This window comes from Athalia rosae, chromosome 8 (genome assembly GCF_917208135.1).
Source record: "Athalia rosae chromosome 8, iyAthRosa1.1, whole genome shotgun sequence".
NCBI lineage: Eukaryota > Metazoa > Arthropoda > Insecta > Hymenoptera > Athaliidae > Athalia > Athalia rosae.
In genome coordinates this window covers 5,726,028-5,742,669 of record NC_064033.1, presented here as the reverse complement: position 1 = coordinate 5,742,669, position 16,642 = coordinate 5,726,028, and the positions used below count along the sequence as shown (strand labels likewise).

At 40.1% G+C, this 16,642-nt stretch overlaps 8 protein-coding genes across 11 annotated transcripts; 4 read left to right on the top strand and 4 right to left on the bottom strand.

Moving 5' to 3' along the window:
- The first annotated feature begins 45 nt into the window (after positions 1 to 45).
- Positions 46 to 2,822, top strand: LOC105686647 (secretory carrier-associated membrane protein 5A). 2 transcript variants are annotated; one of them, XM_012401670.3, is made up of 9 exons: positions 46 to 218; positions 487 to 744; positions 831 to 894; positions 981 to 1,109; positions 1,285 to 1,441; positions 1,520 to 1,621; positions 1,696 to 1,822; positions 1,888 to 2,081; positions 2,212 to 2,822. In XM_012401670.3, exons 1-8 carry the CDS (start codon positions 162 to 164, stop codon positions 2,047 to 2,049), a joined length of 1,056 nt encoding a protein of 351 aa, XP_012257093.1. In that variant the 5' UTR covers positions 46 to 161; the 3' UTR covers positions 2,050 to 2,081; positions 2,212 to 2,822. The 2 variants fall into 2 exon arrangements, with proteins under 2 accessions (XP_012257093.1, XP_020708073.1); XM_020852414.2 differs by having other exon boundaries at positions 1,888 to 2,822.
- On the bottom strand, positions 2,748 to 5,862 carry LOC105686133 (DNA helicase MCM9-like). Its single transcript, XM_012400756.3, has 10 exons — positions 5,412 to 5,862; positions 4,986 to 5,289; positions 4,789 to 4,914; positions 4,606 to 4,712; positions 4,312 to 4,528; positions 4,179 to 4,254; positions 3,556 to 4,096; positions 3,258 to 3,473; positions 3,034 to 3,197; positions 2,748 to 2,965 (listed from the first exon to the last, which is right to left on the bottom strand). The coding sequence occupies exons 1-10, from the start codon at positions 5,501 to 5,503 to the stop codon at positions 2,913 to 2,915; spliced, it is 1,896 nt and encodes a 631-aa protein (XP_012256179.2). The 5' UTR covers positions 5,504 to 5,862; the 3' UTR covers positions 2,748 to 2,912.
- Positions 5,863 to 5,884: 22 nt separating this feature from the next.
- On the top strand, positions 5,885 to 6,567 carry LOC125501993 (UPF0729 protein CG18508). The gene has a single exon (XM_048659331.1). It carries the CDS (start codon positions 6,260 to 6,262, stop codon positions 6,476 to 6,478), a length of 219 nt encoding a protein of 72 aa, XP_048515288.1. The 5' UTR covers positions 5,885 to 6,259; the 3' UTR covers positions 6,479 to 6,567.
- Positions 6,568 to 6,640: 73 nt separating this feature from the next.
- On the bottom strand, positions 6,641 to 8,838 carry LOC105686648 (46 kDa FK506-binding nuclear protein). Its single transcript, XM_012401671.3, has 4 exons — positions 8,668 to 8,838; positions 8,388 to 8,477; positions 7,378 to 8,290; positions 6,641 to 7,222 (listed from the first exon to the last, which is right to left on the bottom strand). Exons 1-4 carry the CDS (start codon positions 8,675 to 8,677, stop codon positions 7,141 to 7,143), a joined length of 1,095 nt encoding a protein of 364 aa, XP_012257094.2. The 5' UTR covers positions 8,678 to 8,838; the 3' UTR covers positions 6,641 to 7,140.
- Positions 8,839 to 8,997: 159 nt separating this feature from the next.
- Positions 8,998 to 10,354, top strand: LOC105686224 (eukaryotic translation initiation factor 3 subunit F). The gene is made up of 5 exons (XM_012400862.3): positions 8,998 to 9,157; positions 9,290 to 9,459; positions 9,527 to 9,709; positions 9,809 to 10,024; positions 10,098 to 10,354. Exons 1-5 carry the CDS (start codon positions 9,049 to 9,051, stop codon positions 10,269 to 10,271), a joined length of 852 nt encoding a protein of 283 aa, XP_012256285.2. The 5' UTR covers positions 8,998 to 9,048; the 3' UTR covers positions 10,272 to 10,354.
- Positions 10,355 to 10,611: 257 nt separating this feature from the next.
- Positions 10,612 to 12,024, bottom strand: LOC105686225 (survival motor neuron protein). Its single transcript, XM_012400863.3, has 6 exons — positions 11,883 to 12,024; positions 11,583 to 11,771; positions 11,403 to 11,517; positions 11,020 to 11,320; positions 10,825 to 10,895; positions 10,612 to 10,753 (listed from the first exon to the last, which is right to left on the bottom strand). The coding sequence occupies exons 1-6, from the start codon at positions 11,928 to 11,930 to the stop codon at positions 10,698 to 10,700; spliced, it is 780 nt and encodes a 259-aa protein (XP_012256286.2). The 5' UTR covers positions 11,931 to 12,024; the 3' UTR covers positions 10,612 to 10,697.
- A 350-nt stretch (positions 12,025 to 12,374) lies between these two features.
- On the top strand, positions 12,375 to 15,289 carry LOC105686738 (esterase FE4-like). 2 transcript variants are annotated; one of them, XM_012401843.3, is made up of 9 exons: positions 12,375 to 12,514; positions 12,693 to 12,849; positions 13,251 to 13,533; positions 13,615 to 13,800; positions 13,890 to 14,086; positions 14,169 to 14,325; positions 14,386 to 14,706; positions 14,801 to 14,939; positions 15,024 to 15,289. In XM_012401843.3, the coding sequence occupies exons 2-9, from the start codon at positions 12,715 to 12,717 to the stop codon at positions 15,190 to 15,192; spliced, it is 1,587 nt and encodes a 528-aa protein (XP_012257266.2). In that variant the 5' UTR covers positions 12,375 to 12,514; positions 12,693 to 12,714; the 3' UTR covers positions 15,193 to 15,289. The 2 variants fall into 2 exon arrangements, with proteins under 2 accessions (XP_012257266.2, XP_048515264.1); XM_048659307.1 differs by lacking the exon at positions 12,375 to 12,514 and having other exon boundaries at positions 12,632 to 12,849.
- A 61-nt stretch (positions 15,290 to 15,350) lies between these two features.
- LOC105686739 (60S ribosomal protein L17) lies at positions 15,351 to 16,631 on the bottom strand. Of its 2 annotated transcripts, none has more exons than XM_012401845.3 (5): positions 16,560 to 16,631; positions 16,228 to 16,314; positions 15,940 to 16,099; positions 15,666 to 15,836; positions 15,351 to 15,577 (listed from the first exon to the last, which is right to left on the bottom strand). In XM_012401845.3, exons 2-5 carry the CDS (start codon positions 16,306 to 16,308, stop codon positions 15,432 to 15,434), a joined length of 558 nt encoding a protein of 185 aa, XP_012257268.1. In that variant the 5' UTR covers positions 16,309 to 16,314; positions 16,560 to 16,631; the 3' UTR covers positions 15,351 to 15,431. The 2 variants fall into 2 exon arrangements, with proteins under 2 accessions (XP_012257268.1, XP_012257267.1); XM_012401844.3 differs by having other exon boundaries at positions 16,427 to 16,570.
- Between the last annotated feature and the right edge of the window lie 11 nt (positions 16,632 to 16,642).

The following is a 16,642-nucleotide window of genomic DNA, read 5'->3' as shown; positions in this document are numbered from 1 at the left end:
CCCGGTATTTTAGAGGATTAATTGAAGACACGTAAAATATTGTAGGGGGACGTCAACGATGGACTACCGTCTTTAGATAAGATTAAAAAGTATTTATTCGATCAAAAGCCAGCTCACACGCTGTTCTTGACGTTAAATATCGATAAATTATACAACAAGGAATGTCCGGTTTTGACGAAAATCCCTTTGGGGAACCAGCTTTAAATGACCCATTTTCGGTAAGTGATATTTTAACGTATCAAAGAATTGTATCTGGTACGTGACTCCCGCATCGGAACTGTAAGTTTTCGTACTTGTCAAAACTTGTTAAAACACCTGCCCCCGTGAATCATAATGACACTGACGTGTGACAATCATTTCAAAATGAACGTTTGAAATTTCGTTCGCTTTATACTCCGCTTTTCAGATTCACCTTTCACAATCCTGTCCAGTATTATTTTATTGCTGAATGATTTGCTCGATCTTATTCTCTGATATCTGCAACAGGACCCTGCGGTAAGAAAAGCTGCGAGCTCGACACCTGCAAGTAGAGGTATCGAAGACTACAATCCTTTCGCCGAGCAAGGATCGCAAGGGGCAACGCAGGCTAGAGGAGCTTCCAATCCGCCGATATATGGTGGCGTAGGAGCTACTCAACAGCCAGCGACTCTTCAGCCCACAAATCAAGAGATCCCGCCACCCAATTATGCACGGAGTGCACAGCAAACAGTTACTCCTGTGCCTCTGCTCACGTCACCCCCCTCGGTAGATGCAAATGATCATTTTGTTCGCGTGTATAATTTTCATGTTCGAACATACCACCAGAATGACATTTTTTAAATCATTTTTAGCGTCAACAAGAAGAGGAATGGAAGGCCAGAAGGGATGAGGAGATGAGAAACACACCTTATTACGGTTGGACAAAAATTTTTACAGGATAAGTTGAAAAATTTAGTGAACATTGAGTGAGCTACATTTAATGGGTGGCGTTATTGTTTTAGCAAGAAGAAATAATTGGCCCCCGTTACCGGAGAAGTGTTGTTTTCAGCCGTGCGTTTATCAGGACATTGATGTGGACATTCCTTCCGACTTTCAAAAGATAGTCAGACAACTTTACTACCTTTGGATGTGTACGTATCCCTTGATTCAACGTTTTTCCGTTATCGATGATATGGGTTCAGAGATCACGGATCTCTGGCCGACAGTCAGCCAAAGGTGACATTAACTTTGAGCCACCGGAAGCTATAATCGTCGCAACAGTCCTACAAAAGGAAGTTTTCTTTCAAAATTTGTGTTATTTTGCAGTTCACGGTTGTGTGATGTTGATGAACGTCGTCGGTGGATTCGCTTTGGTACTACACAGCGGGAATTTTTCAGTGTTCGGTCTCGGCATACTCTACCTTCTCTTGTTCACCCCGTTTTCATTTCTCTGTTGGTACAGGCCAGCGTACAAAGCTTTCAGGTATGTCGTCGTGAGTTATCGCGTTCCCAATAATTTCCAACGTACACATTTCAGAATGTCGTTTTTTTTTGGTTCCAGGAGTGACAGTTCCTTCAATTTCATGGTTTTCTTCTTCGTTTTCTTTTTCCAATTCATCGTGACCGTCATCCAAGCCATCGGAATACCCGGATCAGGCACTTGGTACGACAAATTCTTCCTTAGCGACGAAGTAATCGGTAACACATTTTGTTATTAAAGTGCTTCGTTCATTTCAGCGGCATAATAACAGCCATCACAGTGTTCGACCGTTCAGGAGCAGGAGTATTCGTCGGTATCCTGTTACTCATTATTGCTATTGGTTACGGTGTAGCGGCAGGGGGAGACCTACTTCTGTTGTCGAAGGTAAGAATCATCGTGAGATCGTTCTGAATCCAGCTTTACCCCAAACTCCATTTTTATGTCACCAGATCCATCGCATCTATCGCAGTACAGGAGCGAGCGTGGCGAAGGCGCAGGAAGAGTTTACATCGACTTTCCTTCGAAACGAACACGTTCAAAATGCTGCTGGTAACGTTGCTGCGAGTGCCGTACGTGCACAGATGGCTAACGCTAATCAGCCACGATACTAATTCGACAATCGATCGATCAATCTATTCATCAGGTAACGTTGTATCTTCTCTTATCGTCAATTCGAGCTCCTAGGCTTTTGAACATAGATAAACAATTACTCGTTATCAAAGATAGGAGATTCTAGAACAGCACATGTGTAAATCGACACATTATTTTTGCAGTCTTATTCATCTTAAACTTTGCCGATCAGTTATTACGAGTGAAAGATTTTGAGTTCAGCGTATGGAGAGACTCAATATGGCAGTTGCGGCGTGAAACTCTTGCGTTTGATTCTGTCCCACAGTTTTCGGATATCAATTAACGTAGGTAAAACATGATCAATGTTATGACAAACATATCGACGAAGCGATCGAACTTGTGTCGTCGTAAGAAGTGAGAGGTTAGGTTTAAATCGGTATACTCGTTAACGAATTTATCATTTCGATAAAACAACTAGATTTAATTCCGCTTAATTAATGTATCAAGCTTTATGTATTAAAATAACTCTTTATAAATGATAGGAAAAAGTTCAAGCTTACATTGATCTTGCTTTATATCGATATTCGCATGTTGAGGGGATTAAAAAAATTTGTTGCGGAATGATATAGGTGAAGTATTTGTCAATTTGCCATATTGAACCATGTACATACATACATACGGAAAAGAATAATCCTCTAAATATAAGTAAAATAATAATCATTTTACTTTTATTTAAGTTATTACTATCGACACAGGCTGTACTTTAATCAAACTTAAAAGACTTTTCAATGAATTAACAATTTATTTAAAAATATAACCGCTTGATTATTTCTCTACGGTTCCACTAGGTGTTTGTTGTATTACGCTTTGAAATTAAAGTAAGCTAGGTCCAGCTTCGACGTTGTTAAAGGGAGTCGCTAAGGTGGTCTAGATTCAACTTGTTAAGAATTTCCTCACCTGGAATATGGAATAAATAATTTTACTAAATAACATCACCAACAATTTTCGCAACTCAATCAGCTCACCTTCTTGTCGATACACGTCAGTCGGATTTGTTGGAAATGGACATCCCGTAGCGGAACTATGATTATTGCTGAGATCCTCAATTCCCACAAGCTGCGCGGCAACGATAGCGTCCATCACTTTTACTTCCATTCGGTACATGAGACGAGCATGTCCTTCGGCTAGCCTGAAAATTAAATTTGAATTAACCTCTCAACCATTGCCGTAGAATATCATACCCACTTACCTAACGAGACTGTCCAAAAGACGCACGGTTGTTCTCTCAGCCCGTCGGTCAGGGTTTAATCTATGGTATCGGTAGGTGGCTCTTATCACTTCAGAAGCCTCCGGACTCATCACCGGTTTCATTGTACGAATGAGAGCAAAGTAGTCTCGCAGAGTCTCTTCGGTCCACGAATTTTTCGATTCCATAATCTCCAGTCGTTTTTTTGGGCTGATCAAGCTGAATCACATTAGGAAAACGCAAGAAGTAATGATGATGTTCTCTGTAACGGATTTACCGTTGGCGGATACGTTTCACTCACACGTTGATTTTATCTTCTGTAATTTCTTTTTGGCGGGCTTCTAGAATGTGGCCCGAAATCATTCTGTCCCAATCAGCGTTTCGATTGTCCCTTAAAACGAGAATTAAATCGAAACGGGACAGAAGAGCGTCTCCTAATGTCGTTGTCACTTCTTTGCCATTCACGCAACGTCCGCCGGTTGGGTTCGTAGCAGCAATTACAGTGCACCGTGAATTCAGCGTACTCACCAGTCCAGCTTTGGCCACAGATATCGTCTGCTGTTCCATCGCCTCGTGTATAGTGCCTCGATCGTTGGAACGCATCGAAGAAAATTCGTCGATACAACACACTCCTCCGTCAGCCAGTACCAATGCCCCACCTTCCAAATGCCAACCACTTTCGTCCTTGATCGCTGCTGCTGTCAGACCGGCTGCTGTCGAACCGATCCCAGTTGTCAACACCGAACGAACTGCCAGTCTAGCTGCGGTGCGAAGAAGTTGCGATTTGCTCGTACCTGGATCTCCGATCAGTAGTAGGTGCGACTCACCTCTGACGCGTGTACCTGAAGCGGTCGAAATGCATTTTTTGTAACTCTCTTGCAACTGAAAATTCAAATGTGAGTTTGAAAACGTCCACGAAATTACCAGACTGTTGCGTCTTCGATGCTCCACCAGCTAACACGACACCGAGTGCTTGTTTAACGGTGTACATGCCATAGACCTGGAAACGTCAATTAGACTTTGGAAGGATTATCATACTCGATGGGGTATTCTTTACCTGCCGGCAGATTGAACCAAGTATGATATCTCTTCCGATCAAAGGTTGGGCCTCATGCGCTTCCCAGTACTTGGAAAAAACATCTTTAGCTTCCATACTCGAAAATTGGGCTTCGTTCATTTTGCTGCGAACAGTGACGCTATTGGCCATCACAAATGTGGTTGCTTCCGCTCGTTTTCCCGCTACTAGATTGTCCCATTGCCTAACCACCACTCCACTGAAAAGGTAAGATTAGATAGTTATACGTTCGAGCGAATGAATAGATTTCAAAGAAAAACAACGAGCTCTAAATACCACACGTCAACGTGATCACCAGGTCTACATCTGTCGACCAAATCATCCAGAAGAATCACCCGTACGCCGCTGGAGTGTGTGATATGTGTGTCGATTTGACGGTTTTCCTGGTAAAATAAGAAGTAATTGGATGAAAATCTTTGGTAGAATATGATTTTTGGTTGATTCATATAGTCAACGCACCTGAATTTTTATTTCTTGATAGTCAGAACTGTCAAAGTGCTGCAAGGTCGGATTGGTTGAGATACTTTTTGACTGACACGCCGAACATTCCTTGGTTTCTTTGAACTTCCTAGTCTCCCATTCCAACTGGAATAAAAATCAAAGTTCTACAATTAATACATAGTGACGAAAATCAAATATTGCAGGGTGACAAGTACCTCCACAATTGTATCGTGTTTGCATTTACGACAGACGTAACACTGGCGAACTTTGATGATAGTTGGCTGTGATGTCCGCACGGCAATCCCTGAGGCACAAATAAACTCTCCAATTTCACCTTCGTTCACTTTTATTGGGATTCCAGTTATTCGTGTGTGAATTTTCTGTTTCACAGTTAATGTACCGTTGCATAATTTTTCCTCTGCAATTAGTGCGGCCTGATCGCACAGTGGTAAGTGTTCTCTTGGTCGGTGTAGAATTTTATTACCAATATCCGGATTTTCTTCAAATAATGTTATAAAACTAAAAAAAACTCAATGTAATTAAAGGACACGACCCAATTCAAAAACAGTTTACAGAATCATTATTTGCTTGAAATAAAACGGACAAAAAATCGTATCGTTAACAGGTTGGGTATATCCTACCTCACATCTATTGAATAATGCTTTGTTACATCTTCAGCTTCAAGTATTTTCATCAGCTCAGGAACGTGATACTTCAAAAAGTATCCATCCATTTCTTCAACTGTCCATAAATCTACATACTAGATGAAAATAACGTTAACCGTTCACGTGCTAATGTTGACAGATATCGGTGTAGAAAAATCCCGTAGATTTAGAGGGTACAAAAATTTCCTGCGGGATCGGTATTTTGCGTGTGTTTGATTTCTCTTCTGTATTTTTTTTGTCAAAAAACCTTAGATGTCTTGGACCATCCTAATTCCAACAACTTAACCGTGAGCATTGTTTATATTTAGTATTTTCAAGTTCTTGATATCGCGCCTTATTTTCGACTATTAGCGGTTCACTATTCATTGAAACAGGTGTTTCCGAAGAGCGGCGCTGTATTCGGTCCATACATGTATATATGTATGTCTATTTTGTTGTCAGTCATTATTTGTCATCTGTATATTGATAATGCAAATAAAGAATTGCTTTTGGTCAATTCGTCAATTGCTACTGGTGTGTTTGAATAAACTTCAATAGCTGGCTGCACGTTGTATGCATCGGCAGCTGAGAAACGATTTATTCTCATGGTACGTTTGATGTGAGAACCATAAAAATTTCATCCTCAAACAGTGACTGAATATACAGTGTATAGGTTGTTATCATAATAACATTAGCTCCGCACCATCAGATAAAGGAATATTCATTACAAGCAAAATATATTTTTATTTGATACGAAAGTTAACTTTACCTATTTGTTGCTAAGTTTGGATCGACTCCTCATCCTTTACACATAACCGAGAGCCTGGTCAACGAAAGAAGAAAAAATGGTGTGCGTTCCATGTGTTATAGCACCAGTTGTTTTATTGTTGTGGCGATACCTCATACAGCCCTTATTGATCAGGTTGTGGAATTTCTGGCGTAACATTAAAAGTGACAATGGTCAACAAGTTGTGGCGGAACCACCGCAGCTAGTCAAAGAGTGCAATGAAGGAGGATGTAAGCTCTCATGGGCAAAAAATCAAAAATCTGTCAAAGTTGAATGACAAGTTGTACACGGTATTTCATTTTTCAAAGTGAACTAGATTTTAATGTGTAAAAAAAAATTAATGGAAAATAAAACTGTTTACTAATATTTGATTCGAGATACAAACCTTCTTACCTGCCAATTTCTCAATGGGTATCTATTTTTTGATAATTTCAAGGCATTGGTCATAATATAATTTATTCGTAAATGTTAGGTACCAATCATTACTTTTTTTTCTTCAAAAATCATAAACTTATCTATTTTAGATCCGTCACGTGTTGAATTCTGGAATATTCATGTTTCCATTTTTATCTTCACATAATACTAAAGTCAAAGGTTGATTCAATTTTTTTTTTTGCAACTGCTCATTGGGAGTGACAGTTGTTTCGGAGAGCAACTATAAAAAGGTAAAATATTTCATTGTAATCTCCCAAGAAACGAGCATATCTTTAAAAACAGAATGAAATGTAGTATAAACTTTCGTCGAATTAACACACGATTGTAACAGTGATTCTCAGTGTGATAAAAACTCTTGCGTTCAAAATAGCAGACATATTAATATCGTACTTAAGTTGTGGAAATATCCTTTTTAAATGTTGGAAATGTACGTAGTTTACTATGGAAAAGAGAATAGTAAATTTTTCACAAATGTTTGTTCCGTGTATTATATGTTGAGCATATCTAGCGAACGTTTTTGAGTTCAACTTCAAACACTAGTGTAGAGTTAGGTGGGATTACTGGCGGTGAACCCCTAGCTCCGTACCTGTAAGAAAGAAGATGGTTTCATTTTTATTCATCCTAAAAAAAAATTTCGGCAACATTCGGTACTTCCATCGTTCTTGTACTTTTGGATTATGAAATACGAACGGGCGGTCAGAATCACCGGGCATGTCAACAAAAGAATAAATTGTTACTTACGCTAACGCAGGAGGAATCGTGATACGCCGTTTTCCGCCGACCTTCATTCCAGTAATACCCACGTCCCATCCCTGGATAACTTCATTTTTACCTATTCGGAACTTGAATCCATCTCCACGACTAACTGCATCGAATTTCTTTCCGTTTTGCAACCGTCCTATGTAGTATACGGCAAGGTGTTTTCCTGCTTTTGCAACAGCTCCAGTACCCACTTGGAGGTCTTCTATCTTAACTCCGCCAGCAACTGTTCGTTTTTTTGGTTCTTGTTTGTTTTCCTGTGATTGTTGTTGTTCGCCTTTCTGTTTCTTCTGTTTCTGATCTTGTTTAGAATCTTTGCCATTAACAAGTTTTTCCTGTTTCTTGGTTTTTTGTTCTGGCTGTGCTTCTTGCTGTTGTTGTTGTCGGAGTTTTTGTTTTTGTTTTTTTGACAATGGTTTTACAACTTCCTCTAGCTCCACTTCTTCTTCCTCTTCTTCACTGTCTCCTTCGCCTTCTATGAGATCTTCGTCTTCGAATTCCCCATCTTTGTCATCCGAATCGCTATCTTCTTCAGCAAAATCGTCATCGTCATCGGAGGATTCCTCTTCTTCTTCATCGTGCTTCGCACGTTTGGAATCCCTTTGACCTTGCGCATCCAAGTCTGAAGATTTGCGTTTTGACTGCTTTTCAACTAGCTGTGGCGCCTCAACATCATCTTCCTCCTCCTCTTCGAGTTCATCTAAGTCAAGATCATCGTCTGGTGCAAGGTATCCCGTTAAATGTACACGGCCAGTTCCAGACGAAGCAAAGGCTATCTCTGTTCCCTCTACAAAATTGAGGTCCAGAGGCACCTGTATCGCCAGCCCAGGTTGCAACGTGCACAACAAGTAATTGCGATTCTCGTAGGTAAGCATAACTTCCACAGCTCCGGTGCCTTTAACATTCCGCAGAGATTGAAAGTTACAGAATCAGAATTTCAAGGGTAAAACACTCCGAGAAAATACCTCGGCTCTAAAATAAAAAATTTTCACCTGCACTGGGCACATCTAAACTCGCCATAGATACATGAAATGATTTTTCCACTGTCTGTGTGTACCGTTTGTTCGGTTCCATAATTAATCCTGCAACAAACATTAAAATATTAATAAAACTAACCCGATACTGACTCAGTAAAAACCTGGACGTAGTTTTTCATCGGTATTTATTGAAATTTGGCGAGCACGTTTTCTTCATCTCGGAAAATCACATGGCGACGCCATTCTCGAAATAACCGGCAAGTAGAAATATGTTAAATGATGCATTATTACTCACCCCAAAACATCTTGATTGGTCTATTTTGATCAACTGCCAAAGTAAATTGTTAAAATCAATAATGATTCAACGCCCTGTCCAACGATATGTTATAATAAAAATCAGCCTCGTTTACAACGGCTATTCTTCTCCAGCCTTCGCGCGCCAAGATATGATTGAACGTGGATCGTGAAAGGCAATGAATAATTGGTATTATGGAAGGGAGCGAAAATCTACGAACTATTCTGCGCAAGATCGGAACTGTTGCTTTCTTCCAATTTTTCTGGTGAGGGTAAAATGGTTGGAATACCCGACACAAGAGGGTTGTTTTCATTTTCATCGGTGATCTTGTTCTCAATTTCTAGTTTTCATTGACTCCTTCATTTCTTTAATACACCGAAAATGGCGCTTAACCTTATTGTTAAGGTGCATCCAGTGGTTTTATTTCAAATAGTCGATGCATATGAGCGACGTAATGCCGACTCACACCGTGTCATTGGAACTTTACTCGGTAAGAAGTAACTCAAGACCAAATATGTAACAATTTTCATTCTCCCATGGAAATTAACTTATTCACATCCTAACGGTGGATGTCATTTTCCACATGTCATGCACAAATTGACGTTTATCTTTCTTTCAACAGGTACTGTAGAAAAGGGGATCGTCGAAGTCACAAACTGCTTCTGTGTTCCCCACAAAGAATATGCCGATCAGGTCGAAGCTGAACTCAACTATGCCATGGACCTGTACGATCTAAACCATAGAGTTAATGCCCAAGAAAGTATTGTAGGATGGTGGGCCACTGGGAAAGAGGTAAAAATGTTCAAACAATCAAATAATTGAAACGAAAATTCAATTTTGTGTTGATAATGTTCTACAGGTTACCAACCACTCCTCTGTCATTCACGAGTACTATGCACGTGAATGCAACAACCCGGTCCATCTTACTCTAGACACAACGATGGCAAATACTACAAGAATGGGTATAAAAGCATATGTCTGCGTCCAACTGGGTGTACCGAATGGCAAACAAGGGTGCATGTTCACTCCCGTCAGAGTCCAGGTGAGTTGTATTAGCCTGATTTATGATCGGAACATGTGAAGGTGAAAAGAAGTAGCAGTTACGAGATATTAATATGCATTTGACATCGTTATGAAATAGGTTATTTCTTATGAACCTGAAATCGTCGGATTACAACTGTGTGCTAAAACCCAAGGGCAATCATATAGCCAATCTATTTCCAAACAAGGCGGAGTTGAGCCAATGTTGGATCTGGCACAGATAGCGGAAGCTAGCACAAAGTTATCTACGTTGGTAGACCAAGTCCTGAGCTACGTAGATAATGTGCTAGCTGGTAAACAAGTCCCTGATAATCAGGTAAGAGTTTGACGTAAATTTTTTACCAAGAATGATGGTATATTGCAATGAGCGATACTGTTTCAACTCACAGGTCGGCCGAGCCCTTTTGGACATGGTTCATTCGGTGCCTAAAATGTCCGCCGATCAGTTCGACCAAATGTTCAATAGTAATGTTAAGGATCTACTGATGGTCGTCGCTTTGTCACAGCTGATCAAAACTCAGCTGCAATTAAACGAGAAACTGACCCTCTTGACCACCTTGTGAAACAACCAATAACCAGACATTGGAAAGTACATCAATTAAAGCTATGAATGATATGTGGCGTGAATAAACATTCATAAACAATTTTCATACAATCTAGTTATTTCTGTATTTTATACTGCCCGAGCTTTATATTTTCCTTTCAGTCAGATTGAATTTCTTAGAAGTTTTGTATACCGCACTTCCGGACCAAGGTATCAGATTATTATGTGGATTCAAATTTCTGGGGAACCCTGTGGAATTCATTTTGATTTGAAAATTCCATAGTGTTACGAAATGCGTTAGATCGCGATGATGAGTAATGTTGAAGGAAAACTAATTTCAAAATAAAATTGTAGCCATCTTGGAATTCATTGTAGTTCATTAATAAATCTTAATTAAAAAAAAATTCAATTCAATAAAAAAAAAAATCTCAGACCAGCATCATTGTCATTTTTTCCGCCTCTCCTGATTTTCCTTGGCTTGTTTTATGCCGTGATAGTAACCTGTAATTATATTCTCTCCTTAATTTTGATTCGACAATCATAAATTTTTCAACCTAATAATATTGATTTACCGGTGTGAAATCCACTGATGTACCAGGACATGAGCATGCTGGAAAGTGCATCATCGTCACTTTCAGGTAGCCTAAACAATATCAAATCATTTTTAGCCTCTGCTTCGCAGTATCGTTCTCTGCTTTATTTCGTGTCCATTCTTGGATTCTTAAAACTTAATTTTCCTGAACAGAGATTTTTTCATTTACAATTACCTGGTCATTAATTGCGGTGGTAGAGGTGGTGCAGGTGGGATCATACCGGCTGATAATCCTAACAATGTTCCTCCAGCGATACTCGACTGTGGAAACTTTCGAGGTTCAGTTTCACACTCCATCTCAACCTCGTCGCCTGTATGAGTGACTTCAGGATTGCCGATAGACCCAGATTCTTGCAGGTCAATTGAAGAGTTGCTAACTTTATCTGCGTTAGCTTCCTTGGTTTGCGCTACCTGTGCCGCAAGTCCCAGCGACTCGGCTAATGAGCTGATTTCAACTTTGTCTATGTTATCGTAGCCTGATGAAAATGATATTTAATTAAGATAAATCCAAATGGCACAAACAGTAGCATGTTGCTTCACAACATTTTTTTATGTTACCTATAAACTTGACAAGACAGGTTCCACTGTTTTCGTAGATTTTTTGAATTTGTGCTTCATATACTTCACCATCCTCCGACCACACAGCTCTGCATGGGGATCCTACCACCCATTTCTACATGCAAAAAGGTTTCCAAGGGTTCAAATTGCGCAAAATTGTTTGATGGGTTATCTAGTTACCTTGTAAGGCTTAGCTGCGTGACGATTTTGTTTTTGATTTTGCGTTTTACCTTGTTTACCATGAGAGGTGGACTGCGCCTCAACTCCCATACGCTTAGCTACTTTATTTTTTGCTAAATTGACTGCTCTATCGTAAGCCTTTATTAGAACTGTGTCATCCCAAACATCATCATTAGCCGCAGCCATGTTCTAGGGAAGAAAAAGAAAAATAAATGTGTATCACTGAGCATTAGGAAAATCTCTTCTCAGCAACGTTTCGTTGTACTTAACCTCATCGGAAAATATTCTATGAAATCGTACCGATTTTGAATTGCTTCTCACGAACAGTACATCGCTCTCGTCAGCCATATTTCAATTCGAAAGGATTTTATTAGTTTTAAAGTCGTACTGATACCAATTTTTTCGTCTCTTCAATTACACGCCGATGTCAACGTGCCGGAAAAAGTAAACAATTTCTCCCTCCTCTGCTTTGGTCCTTCCGAAAAACGCCACTCCAGATACGCGGCAACTTTTCTAATGGGATTCAGCGAGGACTCATTGTCAGCATGATATTGTTGACTTTTCAAATGTCAACTGATTTTCAGACCACCAGACGGTATGTCGTCTTCTCTTATTCCTATGGTAAGATTAAAATTTTTCAAATCTTCACAATCGTCTTTGCACAAGCACTCATAATTTTCCCATTGAATATTTCATAAAATCACCCTACTTTCTATTTCAGATATGAGTCTAAACTCAACATCAGTCATCCACAAATCTCGATTCAGAGGCATATTAGGTACTGTTCAAATGATTGCCTTTACCGATGATGGTTCGGATTCAAGGAGGATCTTTCTTTTTTGGAGATGAGGCCTGTGGTATTTAAAGTCCAGATTGTTTCTTGAGATCCAAAGTCATCTACATGAGCATGATTTACAGAGTTGACTTACTAGGTAAGCTTCCCGTCACCTAATGATAAGAAAAAAATAAAGAAATAAATCGCCATGCTATGGCACGTTGACTATTATCTTACAGATAACACAATTTTATCACAAATCGCAAAGTTTTAGGACATCATCACTGATAAGTTATGCAGCCATGCAAAAGAAAAAATTAATGATTATTGTTTAGTTGAGATCCAACTAGCGGTACCATGAATCTTCCAACAGTGATTGTTAAACAAGGATGGCTTCGGGGAGTTAACGTACAAAACGCCCTTGGAGAATCTTACATTACGTTTAGAGGGATTCCTTACGCAGCACCACCCGTTGGCAACCTCAGATTCAAGGTAGAGATTATATACAATTTCAAAATAGTAGATACTAAAGTTGAGGGGAAAACATCAGGTAGAGAGCGGATGTTCCAATTGCCCTTTCTTTTTGTAGCATCTATTTTCAGTAGACGATTGTGTACATTTTTCAACTGTAAAGATCTGTATCATTACTTATCAGTGGAACTCTTGTAATTATTAGATGAACGATGCTTTTTCTAGCATTTTATTTCCAGTAGAAGATTGTGTAAATTTTTCATACTGTAAAGATCTGTATCATCACTTATCAGTCAAGTGGAACTCTTGAAACAATTAGATGAACGATACTCGTAGATAAGAATTTCAATTCCAAGAGATGGGTTCTGCGATCGTTATATTTGCAGGAAACTTACGTAATCCATCTTTCATAACTTTCACAGGATCCACAACTCGTTCAGCCATGGACAGGAGTACGAAATGCCTCGCAAGAGGGACCGCAATGTGCTCAGGCAGATTTATACAGCGGTGAAATATTTGGCGATGATGATTGTCTTTATCTCAATGTTACCACCAAGTCCTTGACTGGGTCAAGGCCGGTGATGGTTTGGATTCACGGAGGAGCTTTCCTAGTTGGGGATGGAGGTTGTGAAAAGCAGGGCCCAGACTACCTGGTAGAATCTGGTATAGTCTACGTCGGTATTAACTACCGACTTGGTGTGCTAGGTACGATTTCCGTCACCTTATCACAAAACTCGTTTAAAACTCAATAGATTCGAGCTTTTGTAATCAATGGAATTCTTCAAGGGTTCCTTAATCTTGACGATGCTGAAGCTCCTGGGAATATGGGACTGAAGGATCAGGTCGCAGCTTTGAAATGGGTAAAGGAAAACATTTCTCAGTTTGGCGGTGACCCAAATAACATTACAATTTTTGGACACAGTGCTGGAGCCTCTTCCGTTCATTATCAACTCCTATCACCACTAGCTAAAGGTGTGGAATCTCTCATTCTTTTTTCATAACTGTTTTATAAGCAGTTTCCGCCTTGATTCTGGCAATCATTCATAACGTTTCGATTTTAGGACTTTTCAACAAAGCCATCATTCAGAGCGGAGTGGTTTTGATGCCCTGGGCGCAACGTCCGAATGCAATTTTATCTGCGCAACGCTTAGCTTCTGCCCTTGGAAAAGACACAACGGACACTAAGGAAATTCTTGAGTATCTTCGAACCATCCCCTCTCACCAGATCATCGGTGCAAGCACGAAACTAACTTCAATGGTGAGTCTGAGTCTCGAAGCCAAAGACATTATGTACATTTGAGATGGCAATAGTTTTTTTAATCACTTTAGTTTTGCTGCAGGATACGTTGAATAAAAATTTCATATTCGGGCCAACGATAGACGACAAGAGTAACGCACCATTCTTACCCGAGCATCCTGGAGAGTTGGCTAAGAATGGTATCGAAGTACCTGTCATAATTGGATACACCAGCCACGAAGGATTATTCAATGTGTTGGGTGAGTTAGTCGCACTACGATGTCTTTGGTATGGTTTCTTTTTCATATTCTATATCCCAGGAGTTTCCGACGATAAATACACTAAGCTTGATGAGGAGTTCGAGTCGACGGTCTCGGAAGACTTGCAATTAGCGGAAAGGGCCGCATCTAAAGTGTCCGAAATAGCTCGCGAGCTAAGGAAGTTCTACTTTGGAGAAAATAGTATTACTGAGGATTTGGTTGATAACGTTGTTCAGTACTGTGGGGACTTGCACTTCGTTCAAGGGACTCATAAGACTATTGAAATCCAGCGAAGTAAAAAGACACCGACATACGTGTACAGGTTTTCGTATGACAGCCCAAATGCCATCATGAAGAAACTCCGTAAACTAGATCTCAAAGGTACGTAATCGATCGAGTGATGATTGATACGAAATGCCTCATTCGGACATGTAATTGGTGGTTATAATTCAATAACAATATTGATATATTGCAGGTGCGGGACACGGCGCGGAGATGAGATACTTATTCGTCATCACTAAGTATCGCGATCTGTATACAGATGAGTACGATTCTACCGATGAGATACTACGCAAAAGATTGGTCAGAATGTGGACGGACTTTGCAAAAACTGGGTAACTAATTTTTACAAATATGATTACGTCAATCAAAAACTGAGTGGCGACAACTACAAGTCTTGGTAAATTTGACAATGATAGGAATCCGACACTGGTGGTTGATGATCTAATTACCGTAAAGTGGGAGCCTGTGACTGCGTCAAGAAAAAACTACTTGGAGATCAACGCGGAACTTACAGCGAGCGAAAATCCTGACCAAGAAATGTGGGAGGTTTGGCAACGTGTCGAAGCTATTGCAGACGATCACTAGCATTACATTCGTGAACGCGTTGGACGTACTTCGTACGTAGGTCTACCAAATGAATCATTCTGTGATAATAAATGGTATTCAACTATTCAACCACGAATATATGTAAATCTTTTTTTTCTTCAATTGGGCAATTTAAAAGACAAAAGACTGATTCAAAATTGAGAGCAAAGTAAGGTTTTATACTGCCAAAGGCAATGTACATTTGATCTCGTCTTGTATTGTCAGTAATCCTACTTTACTTATTCTCTCATCATCTTCTCTTTTTGTCTTGCGAGCTTCTTCTTGCTTAATTTTTTCTTGGAGGGTTCTTCTTCCGCTGCTTTTGCAACCACATCTTCTTTCTCCGTTAGCACCACCTCGATGTGACAAGGAGAGCTCATGTATGCTGCAGACAGAAACAAAAACGTGTCATTTTCATGAAAAAGAATGAATGAACTGTAATTCAGAATAAAAAAAACAGGACGGTCACTCACGATTGATGCGACCGTGTGCTCTGTAAGTTCTCCTACGCAGGCACGGGGCACGGTTCACTTGAATGTGATCAACTACTAGACGGTCTACGTCTACACCTTTGTAGTCGGCGTTGCTTTCGGCGTTCTTAAGAAGTTGCAATAAGAATTCAGCGGACTTCTTTGGCCAACGACCTGACGGAGGGAAGAGGCGATTTGTAAGATTTGTTTGCAAGACATTCAGTGACGGATCAAGGCTTGTCGAATTATTCATTGTATTGAATGACGAGACACTAACCTTGGGTAGTACCAAACTGCTTGGCCTGTGCACACCGGCCAACACCGCCGTTGAATCTGCGGAATGGTACGCACTCCTTGTGTTCAATGACACTCTTCAAATACCTCTGGGCACGACGGAGTGCCATACCTTTGATAGCACGAGCGGTTTCATGAGTGTTCTGAAGACATGTTAATTCCAGTGTTAAAATATGTAGAGGAGCTTGTTACAGTTTCAGGCTGTGCCTGCATGTATACCTGTCTAATGTTGTAGGTTAACCAAGTAAACGAAAAGGTTGATGACAATTACCTTAAAATGCACTCGTAGGTTTGATCCCCGTGCTTTGCACGACTTGGTCGCATTATCAGGCTCGCGAGAATACCGTCCCATTTTGCTCTGCAAATAAATGAAAATATTCGTTTATTATTTTGATGGTCGAAAAACATCAGGCGGCGCCATGGAGTCAGGACACGTATCTTCGAAGGGAAACAAATATAACTTTATGTACCAAAGTACGAAACTGTTTCACTAGGAATACGCGCTATAGTTTTCCGCGTATTATCCTTCAAATATAGATTAAATCGGTATGATTGTTTCTCAGATGCATCCAGATTTGCAAAATAATTTTTCTTATTCCGTACCTCTTCTCGGAGCGATGTTACAGGAAAAGGCGTCACACGTTCGACCACTCGATGTCCCTACTCCGAATTGTTCCCGGTTGATC